At 53.5% G+C, this 11,709-nt stretch overlaps 3 protein-coding genes across 3 annotated transcripts; 1 reads left to right on the top strand and 2 right to left on the bottom strand.

The window, feature by feature from the left end:
* Positions 1 to 2,262: 2,262 nt before the first annotated feature.
* On the bottom strand, positions 2,263 to 3,811 carry BESB_046780 (putative Hit family protein involved in cell-cycle regulation; the record flags this gene model as incomplete). Its single annotated transcript, XM_029363129.1, has 3 exons — positions 2,263 to 2,457; positions 2,826 to 2,993; positions 3,713 to 3,811. 3 exons carry the CDS (start codon positions 3,809 to 3,811, stop codon positions 2,263 to 2,265), a joined length of 462 nt encoding a protein of 153 aa, XP_029220495.1.
* A 983-nt stretch (positions 3,812 to 4,794) lies between these two features.
* Positions 4,795 to 6,132, top strand: BESB_046770 (ribosomal protein RPS26; the record flags this gene model as incomplete). The annotated part of the gene is made up of 2 exons (XM_029363128.1): positions 4,795 to 4,975; positions 5,963 to 6,132. 2 exons carry the CDS (start codon positions 4,795 to 4,797, stop codon positions 6,130 to 6,132), a joined length of 351 nt encoding a protein of 116 aa, XP_029220494.1.
* A 1,109-nt stretch (positions 6,133 to 7,241) lies between these two features.
* Positions 7,242 to 10,408, bottom strand: BESB_046760 (uncharacterized protein; the record flags this gene model as incomplete). Its single annotated transcript, XM_029363127.1, has 6 exons — positions 7,242 to 7,375; positions 7,930 to 8,027; positions 8,742 to 8,943; positions 9,398 to 9,523; positions 9,744 to 9,845; positions 10,393 to 10,408. The coding sequence occupies 6 exons, from the start codon at positions 10,406 to 10,408 to the stop codon at positions 7,242 to 7,244; spliced, it is 678 nt and encodes a 225-aa protein (XP_029220493.1).
* Positions 10,409 to 11,709: the final 1,301 nt, after the last annotated feature.

The raw sequence follows: 11,709 nt of genomic DNA, 5'->3' as shown, positions 1-11,709 counted from the left end.
ACGAACCAGCGAAAGAATGCAGAAGCAGTGCAGTGCGAGTTGTGTGTAAGAAGACTGTAAGATATCGGGTGGTGATGCGGGTCGCGCGCACTACACAGACACTTTTTGGATATGCAGAAAGCTGGCGGGTGAGTGGTCTAATGCCGCGTGAGCATGTCATCTGGTCGACACGAGGGAGGCATTTCAGGAGTAGCTGCGCTGTTGTCGAGACGCTGCAGCTTTCACAGCGTACTCGCTTTTGCCTTCTCATCTCTTGCGAGCTCTTGGTTCTCGTGAGTTCCCCGCGAAAGCATTTCGAGCTGCGTTGGATTTCAGAGGGCGAGTGCAGCTGTCCGACGTCAGCAGGGCGATGAGGTGTGTGTCAGGCACTCGCCTGTACAATCGAGGAGCTACCAGAGGAGGGAGAGGCCACGAGCACAATAGTCTGAGTGTGTGTGTGGGAAGGGGAAACCAGGTCATTTGTATCCAGAGGTGCAGTTTTGCAGTGTTGGTTTTGGTTACCTACAAGCATGTTCGCTTGTAGGCTTGAATGGGTTTCCGTCATTTGGCGTAACAGTTGCCACAGCTTGTGAGCTCTACGCATGCGATAAGAGGTGGCCTGCTGAAGCTTTTGAGTCGAGATGCCATGTCGTCTGCCCCCATGTCAAACGACTTCTGTAGAAAACAAAGCATGCCAGCGAGAAAACGGGTGTTCGTTTCTGTGTCAAGTAAGAGACGTGCCGTGAAAGCTTTTTACGATTGGAGGGAGTGAATACTTTTTGAGGTAGAAAGTTTGAGTTTAAAGCGACCTTTGCTTTGTCATGCCGCAGTCCCTGGTCGGTCGAAATGGAGGTACCGAAAAGCGAAAACACTTCTTGTGAATGTCACTAACGCCACGGGGGCGACTGACGGGAACCACAGTGTCTGGGAAAGCGACGTGCAGGATGAACTGCAGGACACAGGTGCGCCACAGTATTTTCAGAGCCAGATGGAAGGAACCACCTTCGGCGTCAATGCGCTCGACGTAGTGAGTCGATTCCGCGCTCGGGCTCCGTTCCCACAGGATAGGGCCCGATGGTGCGCACTGGCAAACAAAATGCGCTTCAGACGGGTCATGGTCAGGCATGGCACGCGGCTGCTGTGTCACGCGTATTTATGTTGCATTTGCCAGAGCGAAAAAAAAGGCTCAGATGTCTTGTGAACCCTGTGGAGACGCCGGGAAGTCAGTAGCTACCGCTGGAAAGCTAGTTTGTGCAGCACGTGAATCCGAGTCACCTTTCAGAGAAGTGTCATATGAATCACCCTCTAGATGTTTACCGGCTCCGTGTACGTTGTGTAGATCTCCGGCTGAGCACCGCGGGACACAAGCAGCTAGCTCTGCGAGTAACTGCGCGCCCGTTCTCGCTGGCGCAGCGGTTTTCGTGGGGCTTGACGGTACCTAAGTCTACTAGAACACCGGCTTTGTTCGTCTTGCAACCTGTGACAGCGACAGCTCTCGTGAAAGCTCTCCTGGAAGCAGCTTTATTCCAGTCGCAACCACAGGCATGTCCGCGCTGGCAGTGTGTATGTGTACGCGGCATGGCAAGGACTAGAACATTGGCGCCGCCGTTGACGTGAATCCTAGGTGGGCGACTACGCCCACCAGCAGCAGCTAGGGGTCACGGATATACAGACCGCCTGCACTACAAACACCGTAGCTTCGTACGCTGTGACAAAGCCACTCTTCGTATCTTCCTTGTTCTGCGAAAGCTGTGGAGTGAGGAATGACCGGCGCGGCTGGGCCGTGGCCTTCTACTCGTCCACCCGCATGGTTTGTTCAAATACGGCGTGCACGCACCGTGGTGGTGCAAATGCGGAGACACTCGATGCTGATGCTGCTGCCAGTGGTAAGTCTACTTCCACCGTGAAGGAGGGTACGAGTGCCTCGCATGGACGAAGCCAGGAGGCCTCTAGACTGCCTGTCCTCTTTTCTGCCCAGTGGACTTTGCACGCGTCATTGCGTCTCTCAAATCTCCGATGCGCGTAACGTTCCCTGACCGCGATTGGCTCGCCTGCGACCTCGGAATTTGCGTGGCTTGGGGCGGTGGAGCGTCTGTCGTTTTAATTGAAAGCTATTTCACATGAATCTAGGTTACTGACAACGGGAGTTGACTGAAGGGACACCCACAGTTTTCAAAATATGTCCAATTCTGTTCAGTCATCCGCGTTATCGCGAGGACGGGATGGCATTCACTTGAGTTCCGAGGCCTCCAGGACCAATCCCGTCGGCCCGTCCGCAGGCGTTTACAGGTGCGACTTGATTTTCTCAAGAACCTCCCTAGCCTTCGCCGCATCAATCATCTCCTTCGAGCTGGCGAACTGCTTGAACAGATGGTCGCCAGAGTACCGTGGGACTACGTGCACGTGAGCATGGAAGACAACCTGACCTGCAGCGCGTCCGTTGTTCTGCAGCACGTTCACGCCTTCGCAGCCTGTGGCCTGTGGAAGGGAGGAATCAGACGCAAGAGAACGAGCGTCAAACATGCAACTCAAGCCTAATTCCCCAACAAACGGAACTAAGCGCGAATCGTCACGCCGCAAACACCAGCTCAAACATATCCCTGCTCCGGCGAACCGAAGAGTCGCGCGAAAGGCTGCCCTTCCCCGGTCGCCTTTCCCCTACCCCCCCCCCCCTTCCTTGCCCACACGTCGCAGCGTAGGCTGAGTCGGCATACGTTTCTCTCCTGTAAGCGTCCAGTATCCAGTAGCCTCCTAGACGTACGAGTTCATTTCCCGTTCCCACACCGGGTCAATCTTCTAGCCGCAGCGCATCCAGCAATCTCCTTCCCAGCGGGGGGCACGCCTACCTCCTGAACGGCCCTGCAGAGCCTGGGCAGCTCTTTGTACATGTTGGCAGCCGTCTCTGGGTCGAGATCGAAGACGGAGGCAACATTGGCCTTCGGTATGAGCAGGGAGTGGCCATCCACTGCAGGGAAGGCGTCCAGAATGGCAATGACGTGTTCTGTCTCGAAAATCTGAGGGCATGGCACCCCACAGCAGGCGACACATGCTGACGTCGTGAAGCCGCGCGGCATCTGGCAGACTGGCAGGACGCCGTGAAGAGTGCCTGTGTACTCCAGCTGCGGAGTAGAGGCCCTCCGGCGCGAAGCAGCCTAGCTTCTTGAATGCATTCCAACCGCATAAAGGCCGGCGGTACGTCAACGAAAATAACTGGATTTTGCAGGCTACCGCCAGGGGACTAGCAAACCAAAAGGCAAAGTCGAATCGCAGCGCCGGTTCTCCTCGGTATGTGAGTCATAATGGTTGCTGCGCCCTCGGTCAAGTTGGATTCTCGTTTTTTCAGGGTTCCAGTCTTGCGATTCATACTCGTTGCCTCCCTACTAAAAAAGTCAAACGTCGGCTGCAGCGTCGCATGCACTCTGACGTCAAGACCAAATTCCCCGTCCCCCATGCCCCCGCGAGCCTGACTGTGACGCTCACGTGTCGTGCTGCCAATATTTTCTGAATCGCTACGGCTGTGGTGCGAAGTCGATGACGGGGCAGCTCCCAGCTCCGGTCCGCGGCATATCTTCATTTTTCTTGGCAAGCATATATGACTGTGTATGAATGAAAATCGCAGAGGCCTATACACAGATACGCATACACTGTGTAGTTTCTGGGTCATTTTTGAATTGTAAGCCTGAAGGAATATTGCCAAGTTCCGGCGAATACCAACTTAAAAGAGGCTCCATACCTTGTGGCAGGGAATTGTGCCCTCAATAATCTTCTTGAACACGTTCTCCGGGTCGTATACAACGATTTTTGATGCGTCAGACTGCGCGGCTGTCGCCATGGTTTCCTCGTTCAGTTTGGAGCACGACGGATCGTTGTCTATATCGCGTCTCGGCGATGCGCGGAGGGGCTGATCGGTACACGAGGGTCTAGCGGCATGAAAACTTGAAGTCGAGCAGCTGGGTTTGCTAGGAAGGTGCAAAGCAGGCAGTGCAGCAGGCACAGACGGTGCGACTCTTATGTTATGTCTCACCGGGCGATGCGTCAGAGGCAGAGACGAGACAGCGCACTCGCAATGGACGGTCGAGGCAAAAGGAGAAGCAGTGGATGACACAAAACGGCTATATCTAAACGGATACGTCACAAAAAATGACGGCAACTGCACGCGATATGGGGAAAGGAGGATGGGGGAAGAGAGGGTGATAACTCTGAAGCAGCTACCGGCACGCATCGGGCCGGCTCTGGGCGATATACAGGAGGCAGCCCCTGAAGTCACTCCACCTTGGTGGTGTCAACCCTGAGAGTTTCGTCTGAGAGCTTGAAGGAAAATCCTTTCGCTTGCATGAGATGAAAAACATACTGGAATTACTCAGAACCGCCACTCGCTCGCTGCGGTTACTCTGTCACGCACGAAGAGACTAGTTTTCGAACAAACCCTACAGCCGCACTACATGTGCTGAATTTGCGTTGCGCTGAACAGACAAGTACTCGGGTGACCGGATCACACTGATGATGTCCAACACAATCGGACTGGCAAGATTCGGCTTTTATTCGGCGTGCCCCACCCAGGCAGGCAACCGTCCCCACAACGGCAACATCTATATGCGCCCCGAAATCGGATAGGGTACACATGCATGAGGGGGGAAATGGAAAACGATGAGTAAGAGAGGGGTCCTTTTCGGGAACGATGGCTCCTCACCCTTGAGGAAAAAGATCACTTCGTGTCCTTTTCTGTTCCCTCTGTGCTTTCTTCTCTCTTGATACCTTTTGCGTCGTCTCCCCTTCGTTGCTCTCTGCTCAAGTGTCTCTCCCTTTTTGGTCAAGATGCCGACGAAGCGGCGCAACGCAGGGCGCGCGAAACACGGTCGCGGCCACAACGCTGTTGTCCGCTGCAGCAACTGTGGTCGTGCGTGCCCCAAGGACAAGGCAATCAAGAGATTCAACGTTCGTAACATTGTCGACGCCTCGTCTCAGAGAGATCTTCGTGAAGCGTCTGTTTACAGCAGTAAGCCGAAGACAGCAGCGCGGGAGGCCGCCCAGTGTGGAAAGTCTGAGAAAGCCTCCGCGATGCGGGAGCCGGAATGTGTCGGCAGTGTAATGGCCAGATCAGCCAGGCCAAAGGACTCTCATGGATTTCTTCTCAGTGGGAATTCTGGGGGAGGAAGGTGCCAGCACACGGGATTAAACGTGGGATCGCCGCATGCATGTCATGCACGCTCAGCATACGTACGGGCCCATCAGGTTCTCTTGCGCAAGAAGTATGGGAAGCCTTGCTACATCTCTGTAGCACTGCAGATGGCTGGGGACGGCGTCTTGTTTTGATGGAAAACCGGCCGGTGTCAACTGGTTTAAGGGCATGTTAGCTATCCCCATGCGCGTTAACAGAGGGGGGGGGGGGGGGGGGGGGGGGGGGGGGGGGGGGGGGGAGCGTTTGCCGTGGGAAGCGGCTGGGAATGTGCCCGGTTTGGACGCCTGACTAGGAACTGAGACATGTCGAAGCGATGTGGGTTTACTGAGGGGGGGGCCAGTAGCTCCTCGATGTCTCGGGCTCGGTGATGCCGGAAGCGGAGCTCGCGTGGAAGTCTCCGGGGGAGAGTCCATGGATGCAGTATTTGTTGGTCGTAGTGACTAAGTGTTCCATCGTGTGTGTTTGTCTCGGCTTTCATGCTCATGAAGGCGCCATGTTATACGTGGGAGAGAGGCTTCAATGTTCTGGCTCGCATCAGGTTCAGCAAACCAAGGCTGTACTCGCGTGGAGGAATCCAAGTCTGTCAAGCAGCGGCCTGACTGCGTGGATCATGAGTGACATGCAGATCACTGTTCGAGACTGTGGTGTTGCCTCGGTCGTTGCGCCTCTCGATCGCTGCGCTTTTCGCTGAAGTATTAGTAAGGGAACCCGTAAAGTCACAGCCTCAGTCAAGGGGTGGTACCGGTATGACTGTTGAGCACAGGAAACGCGAGATGTGTCTCTGTGTGCGTTTTTTATTCGCAGCGTACACCCTTCCGAAGCTCTACATCAAGCAGTGCTACTGCATTTCGTGTGCCATCCACTCTCGCGTCGTCCGCGTGCGCTCTGTTCAGCAGCGCAAGGTTCGTGAGAACCCTCAGCGTCGCCCTCAGAGCGGTGGCCAGCAAGGCGGCCAGGGCGCCAGCAACAACTAAGAGAACACTCTGATGGTGTTTCTGGTGTCACACAGCTCCAGGTGAACGGCGCCCGTCACTTGGAGCTGGAAATCGGACAATATTCGACCAGCTCAAGTTATGGGAGCTGCCGCGACCCCGTGTGCTAGCAGGAGCAAGAGAGGGTACGGCGGCTTCTGTTGTGCTGTCGAATGGAAGCCAGTGGGCGTCGTGAACGTCGTTGGACGTTTTGCAGAAAACGTGTCCGAAGCACGCTTGACTAGAGGGGACGGGTAACTCAATGGGCACAGAGCTTGTGAGAGCGTATGTAACTTGCAAAAGCGCTGCGTTCAACTGCTCCTAAGTAACTGGAGTGATGTAACGGAACTTGATCTTGCTGAGGGCAAACCCTCAACTGCAGTTGTCATGATGGTTCCTAAGTCAGCCGCATTTCTTCTCAACCCTGGCAACGGAAGCCTCACACAGATGCCTCTGTTTCAGCTGGAAAATAGTGACAGTTATTCATTATTCTGCTAGGGGGGTTTTATGCTGAGACGGGTGTCAGCAGCACGTAGTAGAATTGTGAGTGGTGCAGGCAGCCGTTAGCGGACTTCCCGTGTTGCGCAATTATCCAGTTGTAGTCAATGACAACACGATTGTCGGTCGCTGCCTTGTGAGAAGCCTTAACGCTAAGTAATATTCAAGGTGTGGCCATGGTAACGGATTCTCTATCTCTGTACGGCGTCGGCGACTGCTAAGTGGAGGGCGCCAGTTTGGTGGCACTCAGGCCTTAGACGAGTATGTAACAGAAGAAATGGAAGAGAGGTCCGTTGATGCTAGGATTTCTGTTTCCTTTCGTCTACGTTTCATGTTCGTCTGCGACGGGTCTCCGAGGTACTCGACCATGGCCTTGCTCAAGTGCGTCTCGCGCCAGCGCCGCGAAACGGGCACGCTCTCGTGAGAAGGACCCATATCAATCGTTCGCTGCAGTTAACCCAGATATAGACCATGCAGGAACTGCGGTGCTAGAATTGCAGATCATATATATGTGGCGGTGCAAACCACCGGATGGGATAAGAATGGGACACAAGTAAACAACAATGATCATGCGCTGCTAGGGACTTCTCACGCTAGTGAGTGAATCTTCCCGTTCAATTGACAAGGAAAAATGGACTAACCTGAGCGGACAACTGAATGCCTTTGCGGAAGCTGTACTTCAGGGCTCTGTTTTTGATGCTAATGACTGCAAACTTCATATTTATTTCGAGATCGTAATTTGTTCTCACTGAAAGCATAAAACATACACAGTATCAACAAGCACACCGTGGGTGGCATGAAGCACGCGCGCACAAATCGTGTTTAGCCCGCATTGGTTAGGGAATGCGCGCCGTAAAATGCACCGTATCCCCTCCCCCTCTTGCAACGCCGACTGCCAGGGTGTCTCGCAGTCACCAGCAAAAAACAATCCCGCATGTAAGACAGCAGGCAACTTCTGAGAGGTGCTAAAACGGTCTTAGGCAAGCGAGTTCAGCGGCGCTTCGTCATTTGCGAAAATACCATCGACGAATAGAATTGCGCCGTAATCGTTACTCAAGGCGGTGCAATACGTTCGGCCCTTGTCCCAATGATCATTCATATCCCCTCGGTGCCGAGGCTCACGCATAAAATCCGTTGTTCTCTAAAACTATATCCCCAAAGAATGATGACCTGTCTCTAAAACTATATCCCCAAAGAATGATGACCTGTCTCCATGGCTTAGGAAGAGGCACTCTATGGTTTTACCCGAGGCGCTCTGGGAATGATGATGGACGGGCGTCTCGCCTCCCTGAAAAGACTCACCAAGATCAATGATGGCTCGGAACATCGCGGTGAGGGCAGACGCTACTAGGTCCCGTCGCATGTAACAGCCCGCTGCTATCGAAACGGGGTTAATGGCACTGCAGCATCGCACACACACCTGCCACGTCACCTGAAAAAATGCATAACCAAGGCTTCAAATCAGGTCATCGCATAGACAGTGATCATCGGCAGAATTCCTGCGAGAGCATCGGAGTGCGTTATCTACGGAGCTCGAGGCCAAAAATGTCTTTGCATCGGGTACGAGTTCCAATGCTCTCGCTATCGAGTGTTTTTTTTGAGAAAGGGCGAATACAGAAGAGCTTAATGTGAGGTAATGTGGTTCTCGTGCAGCCGAAGCGCTGGGGAAGATCTCCGGGAATGCGCCGCAACAGTTGACCCCTGGCTAAAATGTTTTCACTAGTTTCCTAAGGATATAACACACCTGGATTCGTGTAACATTACTCTCTGCCCTCCACTGTAGAAAATAAAAGACTCGACGAGCATGCATCAGTGCTCAGTGTGCAATCAACAAACATTTCTGCGGCCCAGATCGGTGGCACTGTCTGCTGCTCCCGTACACCCAGGCACAAGTGCATCCACGTATCCGTACAGGCGCAAATAACAACAAAACGACAAAACCCTCCCCACGAGAGTTGGCCACATCGGAATCGGGAAGCCTCCCGTTCGCTGTCGAAGCCGACAGCTGAGGTCACCCTGCCTGAGAAACTTTTGCATGATTGCTCGTTTTCTGGCGATTCCAGCTGTCGAACAACGCCGGTCAGGGCGCTGGGTTGCTAGAGATCCATGCGTACGTCATTTTCTTCGTCTGGAATATCGACCCTGAGATATGCTGCCTTCGAATATCCTCCTTCGGACGCTGCCTTGTCAGTTCCTTCATCAGCGTGTCAGATACAACAAAGCGCGGAATTATCACTTCTTTTTCCCCTGGGGCGTGCCCCAGTTCGGGGATTTTGGGGGGCGTAGCTTCCAGACGTCTCTCAAATACGAAGGACCCTGAAAGCATGCAAATAGCAACATGAAACGAGCACATTCGCGTGCTAGACAGCCTTGCTGGGATGAACAATGCGTTGTCTAAGAGTTTTGCGTAGCTCTGCCACGGGGATAATGGAACTGCCGTCAAGCTCCACAAAACCTCAGCAGCCCCCGGCTGAAGGCGTAATCCGTTTGACCGCGTAGTGGCCACATCAAGCACCGATCAAACATTTCGTCTTGCCTGTGCTATTACACTCGCAACTCGGGTACCAAAGGAAATCTACCCCTCGCGCCCCGAAGAAGGATGCTCTGTGTGGGCAGCGTCTACCAACGGACAGACTGAGGACAGTTTCACAATCGGCTGCACATAACAATGGAGACACTCGGCACGCTCTAGGGTCAACGTCTATGATGGTACAGGCGAGGTACCTATTAGGCTCGCCGGCCCCGGATGCACCGAATGAACGAAACTGACCGAAGTCTTTTATGGTCACTCCTTTTCCATGCTGCAACTGCTCCGAAACGAAATCACACATGGCGTCCCAAATCAGCAGGAGCTGCCGCTTCGGATCCGTCCTTGCCAAGTCCTGAGTCACTCTGGCTGCGTCACACCACGTAGGACAGTCGACCCCAAATAGAGAAGTAATTAGCCAACCGCTATCTTTCTGTGACCGAGTTCGACAAAAAAATCAATGGATTCAATTGGGTGACACTCCGTCACACCTTGAGCCTTTTCCCGATGAGTTGGGAAGCTTGGTTTTTCCAACGGTGCGTATGTATGAGGTGTCTGTTTTTTTCACTCACTAGCAAACATCGCTTACCCTGCGACTCTTGATGGACGCCTGGATACTGCAACGGAAGTCCGAGCACATGCTCAGCGAGTCCTCGGACTGTACAACAGCCCACAGAACAACCACTAAACCCTATGAACGGCACAGTTCCGAAAAAGAAAACCCGCCGGCACTCAAGCCCCTTCCTTCCTCGATGAAGCACATATTTTGTGTTGGAGCGTTAGCTCTAACCCTAAATTTAAAGCGCGTCGAGTCGACGCTGACTGAAAGACGGCAGCAACGTAAGCAGGGAGCCAAGCATTTGACACCCCTTAGAGCAGCTGCGCATGAGAGTAACTGTTTTCTCTACCTGGTTCCTCATGGAGTCAACGTTTGCATCGTAGAATTCCGGTAACACGACAGCTGACACATGCCGAGCGGTACCAAGTGGAGGCGAGGTCAAGAAGCAGTCGCCATCCACCACTAGGTGCTTCCGCACACTGGCACAGACAACGCTTGATCCGGCTTATGCAAATCCTCATTTATTACACGGGGCCACCTGCCATGCTACAGAGCTCCTAGCACGAAATAAATGGCTTATTAAGCGATGCCGCCATCATTCATGGGAAGCCTGGACAGATCATGTGTGAAGCCTTTTCCATCATAAACATGTTGGGGCTCCCTGGCGTATTGTCCTTACCTTGGATAGGAAGCATTGTGGCGCAAACGAACTCCGTACGGCCAACGCATTAATTAGGGTGAACCTGGTGCCGGTGCACGCGCACTGCAATGTTTCTCCTATTTTCTTGAGGATACTTAAAGGCCAGCTATCTGAGTTAAACCGCCAACGGTGTATTCTGAAACCCTGCAGGTACCCTGGTGCATACCATCAACCTCCCGCCTGCCAGATGTGGAGGACTACTCTGGGTCTTGTACGCGTCTGTATGGCTGTTGAAATCCGAGTAACGAGTAAACATCGCTCTGACTGTTGTGGTGGATATGGTTGCATCGATGCTCTGTGCATGCAGCCACGCTGTGCCAGTCGAGTGGGGCTGGCAATGCACGGTTTGCACGGCGGACCGATGCTGCCGTGGGCTTGGCGGAACGTTGCTAGACACCGTGTAGAAAACAGGGAGTTTGAATAGACCAAGAGCAGTCCCTGTGCACTGAAATATTGACAACTCACGCAGCCGCAGATTGTCTGCGCGGAAATCGGGAACCGCCGCCGCCAGACGGCTTGGCATCTGCTATGCCACCAAATGCTTCTGAGAATCATGCCACACGACAACGGCGCATGGAATAGTTTGCAGCAGGGCGTGGAAGACACAGGGAAAGTGTGACCACGCTTTCCTAGCAGCCAATACTACCAGGAAAGCACGACCCGCAGTCTGGAACAGAACCGCTTGTCACGATGGGGCCGGAATGCGCGGCACCAGCTTGATGCAGCTGTCAGATGAAAGGAAATTCTTCAGGTGCTTTCGATACCCAGGTCGTGAGAGAGTGTGCCACAGGCCTCTGCAAGGCTGATGCACATGAGAGGCGGCACAACAGTCTTGACGGTCCAGAAAGTTTCATCGAGTGGGGGGTGAAGACGATGTTCACTTTTTACCCCGCTCTGACCATGCCGGCGACCAAGTCGAACTAAAACTGTTCACACAATGTTCCCTTTTCCGTTGCCCTTATCGTGCCTTCGCGAAAAGTTAGGAGAGTTCGTGGTTCTCGAATCATAATCCGTTGACACACCGCCCTGGTAGGTCCCTGGCACAGACGCTCGCCAGGGGCTTTCAGACTCTTTTACATTCCTGGGTCGCCGAAACCACAACCACACCAACGCCTTCCCAACGACAGATCACCTGGCCATAGGTGCCTACAAATACAGCGCACTGAGAAGACTGAGGAGAAGGCCCCATCATCATCAATGCCGATGACTTAAGTTTCCTCACTCGTGGACACAGCAGTAGCATCTTCTCCATCGTCGACTGTGCACCACTAGCTTTCTTGGAGCTCAGAATCAACC

This window comes from Besnoitia besnoiti, chromosome III, assembly GCF_002563875.1.
Source record: "Besnoitia besnoiti strain Bb-Ger1 chromosome III, whole genome shotgun sequence".
In the NCBI taxonomy this organism is placed as follows: domain Eukaryota; phylum Apicomplexa; class Conoidasida; order Eucoccidiorida; family Sarcocystidae; genus Besnoitia; species Besnoitia besnoiti.
Note: the sequence above shows the minus strand (reverse complement) of the source record. Positions and strands in the feature narration are given on the sequence as shown.